The sequence below is a fragment of the Cyprinodon variegatus genome, unplaced genomic scaffold (genome assembly GCF_000732505.1).
Source record: "Cyprinodon variegatus isolate N-32 unplaced genomic scaffold, C_variegatus-1.0 Scaffold211, whole genome shotgun sequence".
Classification (NCBI taxonomy): Eukaryota; Metazoa; Chordata; class Actinopteri; order Cyprinodontiformes; family Cyprinodontidae; genus Cyprinodon; species Cyprinodon variegatus.
The window spans coordinates 869653-892170 of record NW_015150664.1 but is presented as its reverse complement, the minus strand read 5'-3'; the positions used below and the strand labels follow the sequence as shown (position 1 = coordinate 892170).

The following is a 22518-nucleotide window of genomic DNA, read 5'->3' as shown; positions in this document are numbered from 1 at the left end:
TACAGTTAAGCTCTAAAAAATAATACGCTAGGCTTATAGAGATTTAAAATGATTTTTATTTAACTGATAACTTTTCTTCGTGAGAGCAAATGAGCCAGGCATATCTAATTAGATCAAATGGTGTAAAATGCATATTAACTTTGCAAAAACACAACAAAAATCTGCCTTTAGATACTTGTAATTAAAAATTTAATGTCAAAAAGTGTTTATACGTATAGGAAAACCATTTACTTGCATTAGACCTATCAAACACTCTCCTTATTGCTGAACAGCCTCAGTTTCTTTACCGGTATATTGAGATTAAACACACTTGTTTCGAGACTTTAACTCAGCTTTATTAGTTACATTTCCAGTCTTACTTTCATTAAATTTTCTAAATAATTTATCTTATTTAATTATATCAGTCATTTTAACTTTTTTTTTTTTAAATATATACTCTATTCCACTTATTTGAATGTGTCACCTTTATTCATTTTAACTATTTGTATTCCCTGTATGCCACTGCAATATACTGTACTTTTCATTTTCTGATGTAAAGCACTTTGAATTGTCTTGTCAGTGAAATATGTTTTTTTTAAACTTTCCTTGCCTTGTCTATATTGATATTTCTTGCATCAGATTTAAATAAGAACGGATGCCATTTTAATAATCCATAGTAAAGTGGAATGAAAACCATACAAATTGCAAGAAAAACAACTCTTATCAGCAACCGTCAAGTTTTTGTAAACCTATCTATTAGCAGAGCTGTTTCGTTTGTCCTTGGTTGCTTTATGAGGTTAATGCCGCACTCAGCGAGAACACAATGCTCACTTTGTGATAGAAAGCAATCCCTTGAGATTAACGCTAACTTCAGGAAGCTTCAAAGAAACTTACTGCACACCAACCTGTTAGGTTATTGTTGTTTTTCACTTAGAGTGAGGTCGGATGATGACCTGAGGATTCATTATCTGTCAGTGGGCATCATGAGTGCTCCATCTCCCATTGGAGTGTTTGTGAAGTTTTAAATGACATCTCCCCACTGCAAGGTCACACTCTCCCAGCACGCTGTCACTTAGTCTAAACAAGCTACTGCTGGAAAAGTACAGCACATAAAACTTTGCTCTTTCTATTTTTACCACTCACATCAGCTGAGACTGAAGCTGCTGTCCTTAAAATGCACTCTCCTTGTGATTTAATAATACACCCTGAAACCTTAATTCACATGAGTGCAGAGAGTTGGTGCAAAGATATTAGTTGGGTTTTCCTGCAGGCCTGATTTAACAAATGCAGCTAGAACACGTAACTCTAAGATGAGAGATAGAAAAGGTACAGCATGACTAAGTTTTTATCGAATGTGGGGAAAAAAATGGGGATCGGGCTCACTCAGGCAGCTACAGTAAAAGTGCTGTATTTATTCTCAAGATAAGCTGTCAGAAACAGGTTTTAAGTTCTAATCAGGTCTGAGAGCTGGTAAGCTCCCCTTATGGTTTAAAAACCTAAACACAACAATCTATAACAGAATGCATTAGAAAATATCTAGCATATCCTTGAGATGAGTCAGTTCAATATCATTTTATCTTTTACCGCCTGCCCTCCAGTTTTTTGATAAACCTCTAGTATATACTGTACTGTTCTGTTTTTAATATTTTCTGGTTGTAATCTTGGATGAAGAGAGTAAGGTTGACAAAGAAAAATAATGGCAATATGTGAAAAGGCACAAGCAATAACTAAAAAACATCCTTCATAACCACCTACCCCATGGCTACTTTGCAAAACTGAGATGTTTGCACACAATCAGAAAGAATAACTTTATTTCCCAGCCTTTAAATATTCTTAATGTAATGATACAAAGAAACTACATGATTTTTTTCAGCTATGATCAAGCATTAGGCACAATTAAGACTGATATTTTACCACTTCAGTAAATCTCGCCTAAATCGGCTACTTCCCTGCCATAAACCTGTGGTGAAAATAGTAAAAACCTTTATTTTTAAGAAACTTGTGGGTTTGTAAAGCCATTCCAGAATGACAGTGTATTATAACATAAGTCTGATGTGTTTTTGATAACTTTTCTTGGCTTGTCTTGATGTTTTTAGATGAGTTAAAGAATCTTCCTTTAGTCAAAGAGGAAGTTCATTCAATTCAGTTTGTACAGTTGTTGAATATTAATCCCAGTATAAAATAATAAAATGCTCTAAGCATTGTTGCCATATGCAGCTCAATCTTTGTCTCCTCTGTCAATAAACTATTTGCAGCAGAAGGAACTTGGCCTATTCATGTTGGTAGATTTACATTTTGAATAAAACTAGATGGTATCCAGTCAATGCATGGCAATGTAAAACTCAGAGTGAGAGGGATGTTCCTGGCTTGTTCTTCAGTATCCTTACTGATTTCCTATGAACTAAGGCAACAGTTTCGAGACCGATTATATTAGAATCTACTGTTTTAAAAAAAAATACTTTTCGCCACTTCTTTCAATCTACAAATCCTTTTTTAGATATTCAGTGTTACTTGGACTTTCCTGTTGCTCTGAGTAATAGAGAACTCAATAAATGCTGCAAAACAGTTACTTTATATGCCTGCTAAGAGCAAACTATCAGTTGGAGACAGACATGGTCACTGCAGAGAAGTTCAACGGTTTTAGCTTGTTTGGTCAAAGAGAATTCGATATCTTTTTAGATTTTTTTTTTAGACTCTAGTGGCCTTTATTTTGTTATTTTTTGAAAGTTTGAAGACAGGAAAGTGGGTTAGATGAGACATTCGGCAAAGGTCAGTAGGTTGGGACTAGAGCCTGTGACAACTGGTATGTGGCTAATGCGCTTTACACACCACAGCAACACTTGACAACTTTTAATAATAACAAGAAGATTTTATTGATTGGATGCACATTTAGTATTTTTATGTAAAACTTGGACTCTGAATGAGTTAGAGAAAGCTGTTGTCCAATTAAAGTCTAATCAAGTAAACCAGTATTTCTGTATAACCAATTCTCATACTTTAAATATATCTCGAGTGCCTTTCTAAGGCAGCCCTGAACCAAAAGGTTCATATTACTCAATAAAAACTTAACAATATATGGCATAAACGCCAATGATAAGTGCTTACAAAGCTGCTCAGGGCTATATAAGTGTACTTATTCAGTCAATTAAAATAACTACTTTAATACCATATCAAGTGCTATGCTTTGGTTGCCACTTTTGAAATTAAAAAACTAAACAAAGACGCTGCAGGACTAACTGTCCTGCATTTATTCTTTCTCAATTCTAGAATGAAAATACATAATTTACAGAAGAAAACATTGTGTAAAAGAGCTTAAGAGCTTTAAGAACTAATAACAGTAATGATATAGATTAGTACAAAAAGGAAGGAAGGAAATAAAAGAAAGAATGAAACAAGGAAGAGCACAAAAAAGAACACAAAATGATAAGAACTGAAATAAAAAAAAATTAAAAAAAGTATTTTTCTACACCATTTTTTCTTTTCTCAGACCTGGAAAACACTTAAATCACATTTCAGACATTTTAGGATTGTGTGAGAGAGTTTATCTTATTGCTGCCTGAAGGGACCCCATACTTTTATTAAAAAAAAGGATTCTAACTTCTGGTAGAGATAAGTAGGCAGTGTTCTACACCCTGGTAAATAGGTCAAAACTGCAGCATTTTATGATATCCAGCAGTGAGAAGTACCCCACATCACAGTATATTCCTATAGTTGCTGTACTGAATTCATGACAGAAGAGGGCAGAGTAAGGCCATTGAGAAAAACACTGAAAGTAAGTTATTTTATTATAATAACCTCCATCTGTATTCATGTGGAAAGCTTTACTTAGTTTCATATTATATGATTTCTGTGAGAGAAAACTGAAATCTAGTCACTGGAACCACCAGAGGAAGTCTGTTTCTAAACCTGATATTCTTTTCTTTTTGTGGCTCACTGACCTGTGGCTAAAAGCAGGGGTTTTATCATCAAGTCCAAGAAATATCTTGAGATCTCATTTTAGATTGGCTTCCTTTTATAGGAGGCCAAAGTTCACCGTCAGAGTGCATGCTGACATTTATAAAGCCGGTGAGACACAATGGAGAGAGGAAAAGGGCACAAAATAATCTGTGAAAAGAGCCATTTGGTGGAAAGTGGACTTTATTCTCTGAATCACTGCAATCAATCCATACTGCTACCATCAGCATGTCAGTATCTAGCTGTTTGGGGTTTTCAGACAGATTGTGTCTATGTCCATCCCTCTGGTTTCTAAATTATGCTTGAGACAAAACCAGCATCATTCTGTAGTACTAAGTAGTTAGTAGTCATTTCTTGGTCCTAAAACATCAGCCCAGTAACTGCAATGATAACATCTGCTACATCCAAGACACTCTGGCTTTTTGCCATTTCATAAGTAGATTTCTGATGAATTTGCCCTGCAGTGACTTTGATTAAAATAAATGAGAAAATCCATTTGCTATGGCCCTCCTGCTCCTCCCCCAACTGAGTCTACATCCTAACGAGTAGCGAGAAGCAGCATTGAGCTTTTATCACTATTCTCTGCAGCACCTTCTTTACTGAAGTGTGTCTTTCCTATTTCCTAAGATAAATAATGATAGTTTATTAAAAAACGAATGATTTCGACTGGTGTCTGTGACAGACAAACCAAACCAGGGACCATTGAGAAGGCTGGGTAAATAAGAAGAGAATAAAGTGGGTATAGATGAAGGATTCATGCAGAGATGTCCAACAGCCTTTTTTCATAGTAAGGCAAAGTGAGAGTGGCTCAGGTTTTTATAAGGAAAGTATTTTTTATGCAATCAAAGTGGAGCTGTGCTTGCTCTATTTAGCATGAACCATTTTCATAAATCCTGCTATAAAAGTAAAATTATGCTGCTTTTATGACAATCTATAGCCTGTGGATATGATCCTGTTTTTTTTTCTACCTGCCTAAGTCTTTTCCTTGGCACCTACAGATCAAATTGTTCTAAATTAAAACCTAACTTCTCATCATGCATTAATCCTAGAGCACAGTAATTTCTCTGGTATTTTAATCCATGAGGCGTCTGCAGAGCCCATATCTTTGAATAAAAAAAAATATATGACACCAGTTTAAACACAGTTGATTAAAGTTCAGAAGACAGAGGGCAGCAGAGAGCCACGTGTTTGCAGAGTTCAATTTAATGGGTTAAAATGCTTTTATGATGTTTCCACCTGGTCCAAAGCAAGAGTCCGGAGGACATCTATAATGGAAGTTGTTTGAAATATGAGGAACATGAGATTTTTATAAAAAAAAAAAAAAAAAAGATATAACATGAAGAGTCTGTCTTCATTAGAAAAGCAACATTCAATGAAAGCACCTCATGCCTTTATTAACAAAATGAAACAGCCATATTTACAATGCAGGTAAAGTCAACAATAAAAGAGGATGTTCTGTTGCTGTTATGTTACTTTATTTGACATGAGAAATGATGCAAAAGTTAATATCAACTCGGTTTTTCCTTTAACCTTGCTAAACCCAAAGATGCTGTCTTATGTTTACAATTATTACTCAGCCTCTGTGGGTATTTCTCTAGCCACCAATCCAAACCTCTGCTTCTATCTGATAACATCTATTTAGGGACTCCTTAACTCTGTGTGTCACCCGTGACTTTAAATATGCATAGTCTCGTGTGAGTCACTGTCAGTTGTGTGGGCCAGAAAAAATAAATATGAAACATGCTGAGGTGTTTCCTGGGTCGAAAGTGTTGTGTGTTTCTGTGGTGTGAGTCATTATGCCATCAACAGGGAGATGCTGCATAAGTCAGTCTCCTCGTCCTCCCACTCTGTCTCTGGGAATGAGACGAAGCTCCGAGCCGTGCTTTAGAAACACGTTCCCTGCAACAAACAACGGAAAGCTGTGAGGATCACAGTCTTTTATAAAGTCCCTAAAACAAACAGGAACATGTCAATCTTTTGTAAACTATACTACATTTTCATTTACACTTTAATTTTTTATTGTAATAAGACAATATAGTTGAGACCTATACATTTCTTTCCAAAGATTTACCCCAGTGGGGTTTAGACAACTTGGTTGAATTCAAAATATTTACGTTAATTACATACAAGTCCTAGAAAATCGTGAACTTTTTCAGATTTCATCACATGACAATTTTCGATGCAATGGACTTATATGATGCTTTATGTGGATATACAGTCAGGGCAAAAATTTTAAGCAACCTTTGTTCTCTTCAATTTATTGTTCTAAGGGTATGTTACCTGAAAAACACAATGGACACAACAAAAAAAAAAAAAACAAACAAGTAGTTTTTTTTCCATGATTCTTCATTCAGTCAAATGTTTTTATAAGCCAACTTTCATTGCAAATATTTTTGTGGTATGCGTTTACCAACTTTGCACATCTAAAGAAAAAGATTGTATCCCATTATTGATTGGAACATAGGTCAAGCCAGGTCAAATGCGTGAGTGAGGGAGAATGGAGACAAAGAACTTTAGACATAAATCCTCAATGACATTTAGGTCTGGTCTGTCCAAGTTATAAGCAGTAATAATACATATGGTGAAATAAAAACAATATGTTAAGTTATCCTTACAACTAGGGGTTACCCAACACTTCAGCATGACATTTAGTAATGGAGATGCCTGAGACAGGCATCACCATCATAGGGGGAAAAGTCGAAAAAACAAAAACATGTCTTGGATTTTAAACAGATTTTTCTGTTAAATATAGCTTTGAAATACTTAAAATTTATATTAAATGATGCAAAAACATTCAAAATAATAATTACAATGTGGTACATTTCATGGTGCAGTTATTAATTTTATGAGATATTAACATTTATCTGTTTTGTATCCTCTTTTGATGCTTTTGGCCTCCATACACTTCAGGGGTCACATTTTGATGAGTAGACCAACCAGAGTGCCAACAACCCCCACTTTGGGAACCGCTGCACTAATCCATATCATTACAGCTTCAGTTTTTTGTTTTTTATATAGCTGCTGTCCTGCTTCTCTTTTTGACCACAGTATTTTTTTTTATACGAACTGTGGTAAAATTGTAAACTGAAAGTCTTATGACTTTAATTTTTTTTCACAAAGACAAGAGGGACAGATTCTCCCAGGTGGGAAAGCAGATCTCTGCAGCTCGTCATCAACCTGACCAGTCTACTGAACTGCTTGGTCTTGGCGAGGTTGTTTGCTCACTTTATAAGAGATTAAAATCCCTCCCACAGCTTCTATTTAATCTTTAGCAGAAGACTTCTAAATATATTGGATTTTATTATGAGCTTCCACTTTAACAGAGAATAAATAAATAAATGCCTGACTATAGAATAGGATCTGTGAACATTTGTTCGAAATCTAAACGTATAATTTTATCCTGACTTGTCAATCTTGAACTAAATTCCATTAAAACACATTAAAGATGTTGTAACATGATATAATATAAATACATTTTAAATATAAATACCTTTGCCAAGCACTGTACACCACAAATCATAATACAGACTGAATTACTATGAGAAACCAACAAGAAAACTAATTCAATAATTCCATCTATTAACATCATCGATGAAACCGTACATCTAAACAGACAGTGCGGTGAAAAATGCAGACATTTTGCACATGCACATTTCCCCACTGATCCAACCCTAAAGTGAGACCTCTTGCTATGCCTCAGAGAAGCAGCCGAGTGCAGATATGCGAGGCTGATATGAGATAAGCGTGTGAGAAACAGAGGCTAAAATTACATTCGATCAATTTCAGCTGTGTACTCAGTTGTGCGAACGAGAAGCAAAGCGGCTGCGGAGGTGAAAAAAGTCAATGTGACAAAGGTGTCTGAACTGATGCTATTCTTGGCAGTGCACTCAAGAGTGTAGTGTGGATAAAAAGCTGTTGTGAAAGCCCAGCACACCATACCTTTTTTGTTCCTAACAGATCAGACATTCTGCCTCAGGTGGAAGCAGTTATCTCATCCTGCTCTATGCAGTAAACCCAGTCATGTGTAAGGATTGTTTGATAAGGATGATTATTTGAAGAAGGAGGATGAACCTATGGGAAACACCTTGGAGGCTGAGACAGAGCATATGATTCATTTGGGGATAACAATAGTATATGAAGCTCAAGTGAATTTAAACTAAACAGATTGAAACCTATACTCCTGTAACAGAGATACGTCTATGCAAATTACATTTAAATTCTACTGGGTACCCTCCTTTAAGATCACGAGTCACCATACATGTTTCTACTTTTCAAGGCAGGTTTAACTGAAACATAAAAGTCTTAATTTTTAAGCAAACAGAAGCTTATTTTACAGAGTTATGAAACAAAATGCATTATTTCCTTTAGAAAAGAACATATTTCTGCAGAGATGTATGAGGTAACCTCCTCCTGATGGACCACATATTTTCAGTGAAAGATGTATTGCGAGTGGAGGAAGGCCAATACTGGAGCCACCATCTATAAAACTGTTATTTTGAAAGATTGAAGTCTCCCATTGTACTGATGGATCTCTGTAGGGAAGATGTCACCTTCATAGCAGCAAGGCAGCTCAAATTTAACCCATTTCTGACTTGAGTATTTATCAACTCAGACTGTAGCTTCTCACAAATATGAAGCACTGTTGATGTAGATTTAACTTAGAGCATTTTTGCCTCAAACGATTTGATCTGAGAGTTTGGTGCAAAGCAGTGAGACGCGAAGCAGAGAACAGAATGAGTTTAAATGAAAGTATTATGATTGCCTTTCAGGATAACGGAGTATACAGGAAAAAAAACTAGTCTGTTTTGTGTCAGGCTGAGCAGGAGCTTGTCAACTCTTCCAGCAATCTGAGAGTATTTTAAAATGAACCATCTGAGCAGTCCATCCCCCACTGCAAAGTCTTCATCAGCAGCAGGTATGGCTGCAACAGAAAGCAGTTAGATCTTTCTTTTTTTTTTTTTTTTTGTAGCCAAAACAATCATAAGAGAAAAAGTTCTGGCCATTCACAACTGTTTAGCTCTTTCATTTTTTGTTTTATTAAGACCAGACACATCGATTTGTATTTATTTTATATATCAGCATTTTTTATGTATCTACCAATACAATAATATTTTCCCCAATTTATTAGTGCATTCAGCTGTGCATGCCTTGAGAAAAATAATAGAAAAATGTTGGTAAGTAGAGCTTCTAATGTGAAGCAAAAAGAAAAAAATGAGGGAAAACCTTCTAAAACATGTGATGGATTTTCAACTTGAATTTAGTGTGCTTTTATTTAAACAGAAAAAAAACAGAAAAAAACAATTTGTCTGCAATAAAATTTTCTTTAAAACTAACTTGGAGTGATGTCAGACCAGATCCAACCTCAAGGAAACCTTTAGTAATGCGCATATTTCTTTGTGTGACCACAAAATGTGCTTAGCAATCCGATCGCGCTTCAACGGTGATAAAAAGAAACATTTAAAAAATAATGAACCTGGCCTGGTCTTAAATGATGGAACACTTAGAAAGACTGAAAATAATGTGACCAAAAAGACAAGTTACATGATTGAGTGTCTCCAACATGACTTCAGACAAATTATAAAAAGAAATAATTTTGGCCTTAAACAATGTATCTTGTGACTCTTCATCAAGACCAATTTTGTTCGATTCCACAAGCAGTAGGTGTCCTAATGACCGATTATCTGAGCTGTGGATCTCTGCAGGTCATTCAGAGCTACTATGGAGTTATTGGCTGCTTCTCTGATTAATGCTAATCATGCTGGAATTACATTTACATATCCTCCTCCCCTAAATGTCAGTGTTTTTTAATATAGGCAAATGTTTTTAAATATTCATCAAGACAAAAACAAAGCTTAAACTTTACACCAACGGTTTAGCTTATTTTAGAAATGCAACTAATTGTGCACCAGGCTAGAAGATCAGTTCAGTTTTAAGCATACCATTAGGTTTGCAGGATTTTATAAATGTAATCCTTCAGATCAGACCTATACTGTAAATTGATCATTATCAATACTCCTTATTTTGTAAACTCTTTAAAACGTCTGAGAATTTTTTTGCTTTGTTTCATAAATTCAAATTTGAAAAAAAAAAAACCAAAACATTTTATTTCCACTAGAAGATAAATGAAAAAACAAAAAAAACAAAACAAAAAAGAAAACAAGAAAATGTTGGTAATTAGAGCTTTTCATTGGAAACTAATTAAGAAAAAAAGGGGGAGCACCAACACCATGGAAATTCAACTTGAGTTTAGTTGTTTATTTAAACATAAAACAGAATTTGTCTGTAATAAAACCTTCTTTAACACCAACTTGGGGTGATGTTAGGCCAGAGCCAAAAACAATGAAGCCTTTAGCAAAACCCTTTTTTCTTTGTCTAACCACAGAAAGTGCTTGTTAATTTTTCTCCCCTCTATTAATGTGTTTGTGATCAAATACCCATTAAAAGTTTTTCATCATCACTGTAATTTCCCCAAAAAGATTAAACAAAAAGCCCAGGAAGTTATTGGGCTTACAAAAACTATTGATTTAAAAAGCTCATAATTCATCACAGAGCTTTTAAATGTGAAACAATAAAAACCTATATCTGCTATGTGTTTTGTTTTATCAGAGGAAAAAAAATAGCTTTTCGAAGATCTGAAGCAAGAGGAAGAAAACAACATCATAGCTCACCTGCAGTCTGGGCAGGGTTGATTCCTATTCCGTCTGCAAAGAAACACATAATGTAAGCAATGGCAATTGTCATGCAAATAACCTGCATCAGAGTGAGAGTGTGACTCAGCAACAGGCAATTCATATGTGGACTAATAAAGGCCAAAACATCCATACTGATCAAACTAAATCTGATGTTTGTTGCATCAGTCATATTGAAGCCATTTCAATGCAAATATTGCACCTCGTTGTTATTTGGACACATAGAACGACCTGAAATGCACAAACTGCAATTTTCTAGTCCAATTTAGATTTCTGATGAGCCAAAACTCAATTATGGCCACCATCAATTGTTCCCTACAAACTACACTGACAGCAAACATTTCCCAGTCAATTTAACTTTCAATTAAAAATGAAACAGATTCTTGACAAACGTTTGTTTTCAATTTTTGATTGCCGCAGCACAAGGAAACAAAGCTCATTTTATTTTCACAGAAAATCTTCAAAAATATGATCCAATCAACTGCGCAGAATGATTTGTAATTCTCAAAGTTTTAAAACAAACTAGCCATGCGTTCAGCAGAGATTTCTACTACATAAAACAAAAGGCAAGGTTTCATATTCTCTGGCACCTCATTAAATACTTTATACATAACTAGGGCTGGACAATTAATTGCATTTGCTATATAATTGCAATTTAACAAATACACAGTTTTCAGATCCTAGAGGTGCTCATTTTAAGTCACATTACATTTATCAAGAGTAAGACACTGAATTTATCACTCCAGCACTTTGGGCGGCAGTAATACGATTAAAGTGGGTTTGCTGCCACACAGAAGGGAGAAGAGAGTTGCAGCTAGCATAGCATGCAGATCCACACATGAAAGTAGAAGTAAAAACTTTTTCATACAAAGTTAGATAAGTTAAACATCTGCATGCTATTGGTTAGTTCACCATCGCACTATTGGTTCAAAAATAATTTCAATTGGGATTTTTTTTTGTCAAGTTGTTCAGGACCACTTATAACCAGTATTCAATTCTGCTAAGGTTTGAAATAATTTTTTTGAGTCACAACTGCAGATGTTCCATCATTTTACTCCTGGTATAGAAAAATCAGGACAACGCATCTACTGTTAAACAACAACAGAATGTCTATGTTCAAAAGACTTCTTCAGATCTGGTGCATGACAGATCAGCTTACAGCTATGAATATTTACAACAACTGGTTGAAAAAAATGAAATATGAGATACAACATTTAATTTATCCTTGGGATCAATAAAGCATTTTTGAGTGAAATGAAACTTCATATAACAAGCCCTAGACATGAAAAACAAATACCGGTATATATATTTTATCTGTTATGTTTGATGTAGTCAAAAACACATAAAATATGATTCTGTTCAAACTAGATCAATAGCTTTAAACTGGGACATATTAGAAGTGTAGGTGCCATATTATAAAGTACTTTTTAATTAAAGGTACAGTGGAGGATTTTCATTAATTTTTTAAAAGACCTGTCATCTTTACTTTAAAAAAAATGCACATGCACAACCCTGTACCCGCTCCCTAGAGGGAATGCCTATTAAACGTGTGTGAGAGCGTACACAAGCCCATTTCTCCTCGTGCACGCTCTGTTTAAAAGTAGCTGTTTACATCGCTTATATAAGCTAATTAAAAGAAGATTTGCAAATTTTTCCACTGTGTCAGACTCACCACTGGTAAGTGAAAATGGGGCCGAGCACGTAGAACGGCTTTACGTAAACATATCACCGGAACAATTGACAATTAGGAGGACCACTTATTTTGATGATCCACTCGGAAAAAGAGCATCCTCCACTACAACTTTAAGTTTATAGTTTTATTTAATCAGTAAAAAGAAAGTGAAAAGTCTCATATTAATGAAGTACAAAGAGATTCATCCTTCTGTGGACTTACCATTTGTTATAATAGCGCTGGTTGCTGATGGCACTTTGAACTGGAAAAGAAAGGGAAGGAAAAAGAGGTGTGTCATCACACAACCCTTAAAAGTGAATATCACAACAGAGCTAATTTTTAAAATGCTATAGCAGTATAAGGTACTTACTAAACAATTTGAACTACACAAAGCCACATTAACTGACTAATCATTTTAAAGTAAAACAACAGCACACATTTAGAAAAGAAAAAGCTTTTCATAGCAATACAACTCTGAAAGTAAAAAATATCCTGGGAAATAAAAGATGCTGTAATGATCAGAGGAGAACTGTTTTGTGAAACATAGGAAAAAGTACAATTGTTTTCAGAAATTCCTTCATCATATCTTGTATTTGAAGACAAAGATCCTACACACTAAGAGTAAGAGAAGATGAGGGAAAGACAGCCAGGCTCAGATTTCTGGGAGAAAGTCAGTCAGCCCAATCACAATTAAGGCCATACTTCAGCGCGTTGCAGAAAGAGGATGTGAGCCGGAAGGATTTACAGAGGGATGGTGGAGACGGGAAGTCTGGCAATAGAGCGATAAGGTTGGCCAATAACATCCAACACACCACTACCAGGTCAAATAAAAGGCGATTAAACCTAAAACACAGGTCAGATCAAACTCAATTATTTGGCTTTGTCTGAGCTGACAAAAGTCGGTATCACTTTGCTCCAAAATGAAAGAGTTCAAATTTGCTCAAACTTACAACTGTTTTTTTTATTTTTTTATTTTATGTCTTTTTAAAAATAAATAAGGCACAGTTATTACACAAAAAATATGGTAAAAGACCAACTTTGGAAAGAGTATTTCACAAAACAGTTTCCCTAAAATGATTAAAACAGTGTAATTCAAAACAAGTTCTCTTTTCATCTCCATGTCTTTCCGGGGGCTGTGTTGTGTGTGCCAAACATTCACTGCAGAAACACAATGCTCCATCAGTATGCTGCTTTGTAACTGCATTAAATTAACACCCTGCCAGCACTTTGTAAAAACAGCACATCAGTTCAAACACTTGTAGCTTTAATCTCTCTCAGGGTTTATGAACACAACAAGAAAAACACAACACAAAGAAACAAGAAAAACTGAATAACATAAAAGCAAAATCCTCTGAGTGACAATCATGCATCAAGTATTCAACATATGAAAATACCCTGCACCTGTGTTGCTTAGGCAGGATTTATGTGTCAGACCTTGGCGAAACAAATGAATGAGATCTCTGTCAACATAAACCAAAACTGGAACCTCAACACTTCAGTTTGGCAGACGCACAAATAAGATCACATATGTATATAAACATCCCTGCTGAAAATCAAATAGACCACAGTTCATCTCATTTATTACTTTGGAACAAGCTGCAGTCGATGTAAATATGACATGATACATTTACATTTTCATCCAAGGATTTTTATATCTTCTAAAAATGTTGCTAGTTTTTCATTTCCTATTTAATGGCCGTTTTAAATCTAATACCTTGTGTTTTTGTTTGAAAGGTTGTTTTTAGATTTTTAAAGTTGTCCTATACGTATGGTTATTTTCTATTTTTTGATAACTATTTTGAGCAAAAAGTGCAAGGTCGCCTGGCAGCAAGTAGGTCCCAGGTTTAAAACCGGGCTTGGAGTCTTTCTGCATGGGGTGTGCATGTCCGTCCACATCGGTTCTCTTTGGTTAATCTGGCGTCCTCTGAGAGTGTTCCTTAAGTGAACGAGTGTTTGTGTGTGTGAGGGTGTGTGTGTGTGAGTGAGGGCGTGAGTGCATGGTTGTTTGTCCAGTGATGGACTGACAAGGTGTTCAAGGTGTATTCCTCCCATTAACCTAAACACTTGCCCTGAAAGACAAGATGTAGAAGATGGATTGATTCTTTCATTTAAGTAAACCAGACCTTTGCCTCCCATTCAGTGCATCCAAAATGCTCACGTTTTATTCTTTAAAGTAGTGTCGGGCTGCAACTAACCACTATTTTGCAAATTGATTAATCTGTTGATAATTTCTTCGATGAATTGATTGATAATCGAATAGCCAAAGGTTCCTTAAAGAAGATGTATTATGAGAGTAAAGGATGAGGATCCTTGAGTGAGGATAAGCATATTGACAAATGCAAAATGTTTATATAGTTTTTTACAATTTTGTTGCTCTGTCAGGTAAAGGCGCGTTTTACAGTCTCTATACTCCAGTTAACGATTAATTTAGTACTAAATTATACAACGATTATTTAATTAACCGATTAATCACGATTAACCAGATGAGTTGTTTCCGCCCTAAGGCAGTGTACCTGAGTCTGCACAGTTTAGAACCATGAGCGAGGACAGCAAATTAGTTTGAACTGTAACCCCGCCCCTAGCCTTCTCCCATTAACGAACCTTCCTCCCAATCTGCATGCAGCTGACAATGCGCACATCTCGTAATGAAAGTAATTTAAAAGTAGCTTTCTAGGAGGACTACAGGTCATTTTGCTATAGAAGCAGTGACATAAAGCAGTGATATTGCAATTTTCCTTTCAGTGGCAACCATGCCGCTCTGTTTACAAGATGTGCTGTGCATGCGCTTGGAAAAAAAACGCTAAGTGGTTGATTGGAAACCGGAAGCTCTACAGATAGAAACCCATTGCCTCACTAAAGGTAGAGACCTACACTAAAAATGCCTGGACTTCAGCTTATGTGCAATCAATGAGTAATTTATTTGAATAAAATTACCTGTTCTAGCACAGAAGGTATAAAGAAGAGGTGGGAAAAGGAGGGAAAAATGGTTATCTCACTTGACAGTTGGGCCAATATATGTGAGTTTCAGTGGACAATAGCAGGGTCGAATACATGGCGAGAGTTCAGTTGGAAGAACATGATCAGGTACTTTATTATGCCTATCCAGAAACATCATCAAGGTGGTAGGGATGCATGTTGGAGACTATGTGGGGTCACTGGTGCCAAACACTTCCATATTTTTTGGGAATGTCACAATGTAATTAATTATTGGACATATAATGTATTTGGTACTAAAATTCCCCTTAAATGTGAAACACTGTATTTAGGTGATGTTCCTGTGACAAATTGGAATAGCAATGATAAAAGATTACTTGGTATGTTACTTATTGCAAGTAAAAAGGCCATCACAAGAAAATGGCTGAGAGTGGAATCTCCAACTATTGAGGATTGGATCAATATAATACACGAAATATATGTCACGGAAAAGGTGTCTTTTTCCCTCAGGATACAAAAGGACATGTTTTACAAAATCTGGACTAAATGGACTGAGTACATAAAACCCTTAAGGTCAGATTTTGTATGAATGATACGTTTCTTTACTTAAAACCTTGTCTTGCGAATATTGGCATACTTCCCATATATGTTTATGTTTATATATGTCTTGATACTGTGAAAATGTTTTAAAAAATACCTGTTCTGCTACAGGAGTATACCATGTAAAAACAGAGATTTTTTCTTAGAGATTAAATAAAAGCAGGTACAGAGCTTAATGTGTATATATATATATATATATATATATACACACATATACACACACACACACACACACACACACAGAACCAGATAATTTTATGAAAAACCTGATTTGTGAAGTTCTAGTTAGAACTAGTAAAGAATCCCTCTATAATCAATTAGCCCAATAACAATTTTTTGCAACAGGACCCAAATAAAGAAAATTCAACTGAGTTTTATGTATGGCAAGTCTCCACTCCCCACATGTTATTTTGGATGTGGTCACTTAAGTCCCAATTGCAGCAGAAATAAGGAAGAACCCTTTAATCTTTCCAATATAATGCATTAAAAGGTGATGTACAAACTTTTAATTGATCTGTGACCAACTTCAATTCTGGAAGGAAGTAAAAGTATGACTCTAAAAGCCATTCCAAGAATATCTCATTCCCTGTTCAAGTCAGAAAAGAATGAGGGAAAAAAAGGATTTTTTAGAATGAGACATCTTACTGGTGAGCAAATATTTCAAGCAAAATGTGAGCCTACCTCTTCAGCTGCAAACTTTAAGACCGCTGTGAATGGTGTGCTTTCAGGGACACTTAATCTAAAAAAAAAAATAAACAGCAGAAAGAAATTCAGGACTTTTATTTTTCCTTAAAACTAGTTTTACAGCTACACCTCTTAAAAGCCTAAAAGGGTTAATCTTCGGGGCTCAGTTTACTCTAACTTCCACGAGAAGCAAAAAAATGATCAAGGTTTATTGAGTACAAAATTAGAACAGAAGAACAGAAAACAAAGTATGTAAATTTTAAGATTTTGTGCACATTTATTATTCAGATGCCCTTTATCTAAAACTAACAGCTGTCAACAGAGACCTCCCGAGGATATAGAAGAACACAACAAACAGATTTCTAAATTTGTAAGACTTAAAATGAGATAGTAAGGCACACAAAAAAGAGCTCTTGTCAGGGTGAGCAAAATCAATTATGGAAGGCAGTGCAGCAGCAAGAAGCAGAGAATGATGCACCAAGTTAGGCAGCACTTTGTGAAAAACATAGACAGCTCAGATAATAAAGGCTAATGAAATGCTTAAACAGAGGGTAACCTTTGAAAGGCTCGCTCTTAGCTCTTTTACAGACCCTAATGTGCCTTTATTCATGCAAAGAGCTGTAGTGAGACCTGCTCTGACCCACTGTGCTTAATGGTTTACATTTAAATCAAAAGGTCAGATTGCTCTTCCTGGCCTGAGGGTTTTAATGCCAATGATTTCTCACTTGAAAACGTTTTAAAAAGTGCAGCACAGGTTAACGTGTATTTTTGGGACTTTTTTTAATATGCTAGGGAGACTTTTCATAATCACAGCTTTTTTAATTAACATAGAACCAGGAAACCCTTAATGAAACAAGATCTACATCAGATAGATCAATCAACAGAAATCCCATTTTGGTCTTTCAGCACATGCATGAGGGGATTCTGATTTCAAAGGTGCCTGGCTCATGCCCCTAAAGTCCCGGTTTAAGCTGTTCAATAAAAGCGATCAACTCTCTGTTGCAAAGGAAACTTGTTTATCACAATCTAAATGTATGACGAAGTAAAATGATGGTTGATTCATGTCAGCTAATGCTTGAACATAAGATCAGGAGGGGGGGGGAATTTATAGTTTGGCCCAAATTATTTAAATACTCCGTAGACCTAAGAGTTAAACAACTCCAACTAATTTTCTTTGTAAATCTTGTAAAATGCTAATCTAAAATTATAATAAAATAGATGAGAGTTTTGCAAGTTTCTACATGCATTTACACAAATCTTCTTTAATGATGAGCATCAAGTTTTTGAGGTCATATGTGGAGCTAACTTGGGACCATAAAGTTTGTTAAAAAAATAAATGAAAAGATTTTAGACCTTATCCTAACCAGCCAGACTAATATGAGTAAATACGGTGTATCAGTTTGATAAAAAGCTGGTAGAGCTCGATTTCAAAGGCGGGACTAACGGTGCCCGCATCACCAGGTTAGAACCAATCATATAACTGGGATGTGATGCGCAATTTTTGTAATTTTGTAGTCTGTGAAACATGTCGAGCAGTCGAAGAACCTCCCCAGTGAATGATTTCTTCTGGTTTTGCCTTAAATAATTGAGGATATAAGGTGTGCTCTCTTGTACGTTCTTAATTTTGATTTCATTTTTTTTCTTTGGTGAATGCAATACGCTTCGGTAGATTCTTGCTGAGCTATAACAAAATGCTGAAAGTTTCAAACAAATCTTACTTTTAAACAGAAGTTTAAAAAGAAAAAAAAACTGAAAGAGAGAAAATATATATTTAAAGCTTTTTCAGTTCACCTGAAGTGTGTAGAAACTATATAAGTCTAAAATTTACACAACCAAAACAAAAACGTGTTTGTCCAAATAGTCGTCACCTTTTCTTTTTAGGGCTTTCACCACGCAAACCTGCACAAATTGCCAAGGCAGCGCATTTCTTTCTAGTGAGCTTCATATTCCCCTTCTACTCGTTTGAATTCCGGATAGAAGAGACAAAGTAGCGCAATCTCACTGCAGAGCTGAGTCCATCATGGTTTTTAGACATACGGTGTGAGCAGTTAGATCGCATCAGAGCGTCGGGTCGCACAGTGGGAGAACATACATAGGGAGCTGTGAACTCACACTGTAAGACGAAACTCTGTGGTTTCATCTTACAGTCTGAGTTGTAGCTGTGTGCAATGATTGAGAGAAAGAAAGAGAAAAAAAATAAATAAATAAAAAATCACACAGTGTATGCCCAGCTTTAAACAACTAACTTTGTACTGCGAGATCTAAACCCTTTCACTTTTGGTGAATAAATATAGGGGTGTCCCAATCTGATAATAAAAATTGGTCTGATATTAGCCAGAAAATTTATATGTGATTTTAATGGCCTGCAATTAAAATATCCAGTATTTTCATAATGATAGAAGCCCTTAATATTTAACAGTAATAGGGGAAATAAAGATCAGAAACCTTCAAAAATAAATGAACCAAAGTTAGTAAAATAACAGCTCAGATCATGTTCTTTGAAACATACAGATTTAAACAGAGGATTAGAGAGGTAGATCGAGCTTCTACATGTCTCGATTAGCAAAGGTCAGCAATCACATCAGGATTAAAATTATTTCTACCTGTTTGTTTAAAGAGTAATGATGAAAAAAAAAGTCTTAAGCAACTTAAGCAAACATACAAATAACATGTAGATTAACATTGATATGGACTATTGCATTATAGCAGGAATGAAGCATGATGCTGGAAATGCAGAAGTGGTTTAGTTGCAATAAAGTCTGGGAGCCTGTGTGTCAGCAGTCTGTCTTACATCAAACAAAGCTTAAATATTACACTTGTGTTATCCTGAAATTATTTGTGTTCGGAAGCAACAGAAATATGTTGCAACGGAAAATCTCTTAGACAAGGTTTTTTTAACACACCAATTTTCAGCAAATAGTATTAAAGCCTTTTTAATCTTAAAAATCAAAACCTTACAAAGAGAACAGAATGCTATCCAATCGGTTTCAGTATACTGAAGCTTAAAATTCCACACCAAAACTAAGAGAAACAGTAAGTGCCAGTTTAAATACTGTTAAAACATGTTTTGAGAGAACAAGATTCCTTCTAGTAAAAAGGCTTATTTAATAAAATAGTATTTGTTTTGTTGTTTTTTACTCTTTAATTTTTAGAAGGGGACAAAAGCAATAAGTAGGGATAATTCAGCCCTTTCAAAGACAAGTTGAAAAAAAATTGTCACCTCAGCAGATGGGATAAATTAGTAGAAATAATTATTTTGTGACTGTGCTTCATTTCAATTTCAGTTTAACAGCTGATATAAATACAATTTAGTTCTCAAGCACAGATTTGGTGTTTTTAGTGAAAACAAGAAAAACAGGGATACCAATGTGGAAGAAGAAAGTTTGTATTGTCATAATAACTTTTAACATCTACATTGCAATAATTTTGTTAAAAATGCACCACTCTAGAGGCAGAAAAGCTGTCCTGCCTAGATAAACTTTTTTAGCCAGTCAGTTTCAGCAGTAGATTTATTCCTCATTGCTTACATGGCCAAGAAACCTTCTGGACAGACCTTCAGAAACCCAGTTAAACCATGACTTAGGTCTACCTCAAAAGATAACCAGGAAATTACAAATACACAAGCTGCCTGGTTAAAAAACATCTTTCGTTTGTTTATTTATTTATTTAGTTGTTTTCTTGTATAAACCAAATGCTTGTATTGAACTGATAATGGATCTTTATTGCCATGTTCAAGTAAAACGGAAGTAATCTGTGATTAATCGACACAGTTAGCTTGTGAATCACAACCTAATACATAACACCATACAGTTAGATAGTTTAACACGTATCAGGAGGGGAAAAAAATCTACCTAAGCCTATCTATGTAAATAAATCACAATAACCCGCGGCTGTGCTTGCTACAGCTCTCATTGTGAGTGCTGAGCTGTCAGTTAACTCACACTTTGTATGGCAGCCGGGGGTCCGACGTGAGGGTAATTTTAAAGGTTACTTTGGACCTAAACAACAGGAAGAAAAGAGCGCTGTTAACATACAAGCAATGGACTTTTCGGAGAATTCAAATTCAAAGAAAATATCAAACAAGAAAGAGGCTAAACTCACATCTTGTATGAGAAGCAGGACCGTTGCTGTCTGTTTATACACACCCGGAAGTCCGAAGGACCCGTACATACACGTCATCACTGTAAAACACCGGTATCATTCATACATAACCGATAACCTACATACATCTACATGTTTGCTTTTCCTTTTCTCAAACTCGAGTTTTTTTTTTTCATCTGATTTTTTTTCCACAGTCCGATATCTTAATTCAAGGCACTAAAAGGTTCTCTTCTCAGCAGGCATTCATTGCAGATTACCAAATTCTACCGTAAATAGAGACAACAACGCGCAGAAACATTAATAGTAGTTACAGCGAGTAAAATATTTATTGAACATGCTACTATTTTTCTCATTCAATATATTTATAGAGGTGCTATTGACGTGACATTTTCACCAGATGTTGGTAACAATCTATGCAATCCATACATACAAAGAAATCAAACCATAGATGTCCAGAAGTTAAGTTATTTGTAAACGACACAGGGAAAAAGTATTGAACACACTTTCTGAAATTTATTTAATACTTTGTGTAAAAGCCTTTGTTGGCACTAACAGCTTCAAGACACCTCCAGTGTGGAGAAATTAGTCGCATGTTTTGCTCAGGTGTGATTTTGGCCCATTCTTTAACACAAAAACTCTTCAAATCTTGAACATCTCATGGGCCTCTTCTATAAACTCTGATCTTTAGTTATTTCCATTTATTTTATATTAGATTCAAATCAGGTAATTGTCTGGGTAGCAGAGACAACTTTTTATAGGCCATCATTTAGAACTGAACCAAGTGATGTTAATTTTCACTCACACTTTTCACTGATTACTGAGAGATTTCGGCTGGTGTCTTGGCTTTCCATGCCTTTTTGCTCCTCCTTTTCTTGTTCAATACTTTTTCCCTGTGCTATTTCACTTTATTACTTACTCAGTTTCTGGACATCTATTGTTTGATTTCATTGTAGAGAGAGAGAGAGAGAGAGAGAAATAGCTGTAATAATAATAATATTTTCATTTTCCAAATATGATTGCAATTGGGTTTTGATGTCTAAACGTTCAAATGATGAACACTGAACTGTTAAGGCTGCACATTTTATTATGTTTTGATCGTAAATATTTTGAATTTATTATATTGATCTGTAAATAGCAGGCATATTAAATTTACTACTATATTTTCTTACAAAATTCTACTCTATTTCTTACTAAATTTATTGTAAAGTTTAAAGAAACAAATTATTTTTTAGTATAGTTTAAATAAAAGTATAAATTATCGATATTGAAGGAATGAGGAATCACTTTAAGTAAAAGTAAAGCTCGTGGAGGAAGTTCGATGCTTTGAACAATGTCCTGATGGGAACCTGGTTTTGTCCTTCATACAGCTGTGTCCTTTAAGAGCTGTTCTCAACAACAACAAAAACTACATATATACTTTACATTTTTTTTCATCAAGTCATTTCAAAGACACTTTCATTTCTAATACAATTATTTTTTAACTATTTAAATTTCTGTTTTTTACATTAAAATATATTCAATAATGTAACTGAGAACCTTCCCCAGCATCTTTGTAAATGACCCATCAAAATGATTATTTTTATTTATTAATCATGTACTTGCAAAAACATTTTCATAAATAGAGAAAAAAGAAATCTCCATGAACAGCTAATTAAGTATAGTCTCCAACCTTACCTTAACTATAGAAGTTAGACACAGAAGAAGTTTGCCCTGCAACCAGATGGTTGTCGATTCAAGCCCTGGGTGTGGATTTCAGTGTTGCTGTGTCCTTGGGCAACAAACATCAACCGCTTTGGCTACTGAGCGTGGTCGGAAAGCCCAGTGGTGCCAGTGTACTGCAGCTGTGCTTCAGTGTATGTGTGTGAATTGGTGGATAACTGAATGTAGTGTAAACTGCTTTGGTCA

At 35.2% G+C, this 22518-nt stretch overlaps 1 protein-coding gene across 1 annotated transcript; it reads right to left on the bottom strand.

The window, feature by feature from the left end:
- Positions 1–5301: 5301 nt before the first annotated feature.
- Positions 5302–20709, bottom strand: ufm1 (ubiquitin-fold modifier 1). The gene is made up of 6 exons (XM_015380286.1): positions 20614–20709; positions 20454–20510; positions 16510–16567; positions 12517–12556; positions 10602–10634; positions 5302–5832 (listed from the first exon to the last, which is right to left on the bottom strand). Coding segments are annotated over exons 1-6 (264 nt in total). The 5' UTR covers positions 20616–20709; the 3' UTR covers positions 5302–5758.
- Between the last annotated feature and the right edge of the window lie 1809 nt (positions 20710–22518).

Bases quoted from the DNA above. Each gene is read 5' to 3' on its own strand.
- ufm1 (XM_015380286.1), bottom strand. The intron at 16,568-20,453 runs GTGAGTTAACTG...TTTTTTTTTTAG, and splicing joins CCCCGGCTGCCATACAAAGT to ATTAAGTGTCCCTGAAAGCA. The intron at 5,833-10,601 runs GTGAGCTATGAT...TGTTTGTTGCAG, and splicing joins CAACCCTGCCCAGACTGCAG to GGAACGTGTTTCTAAAGCAC.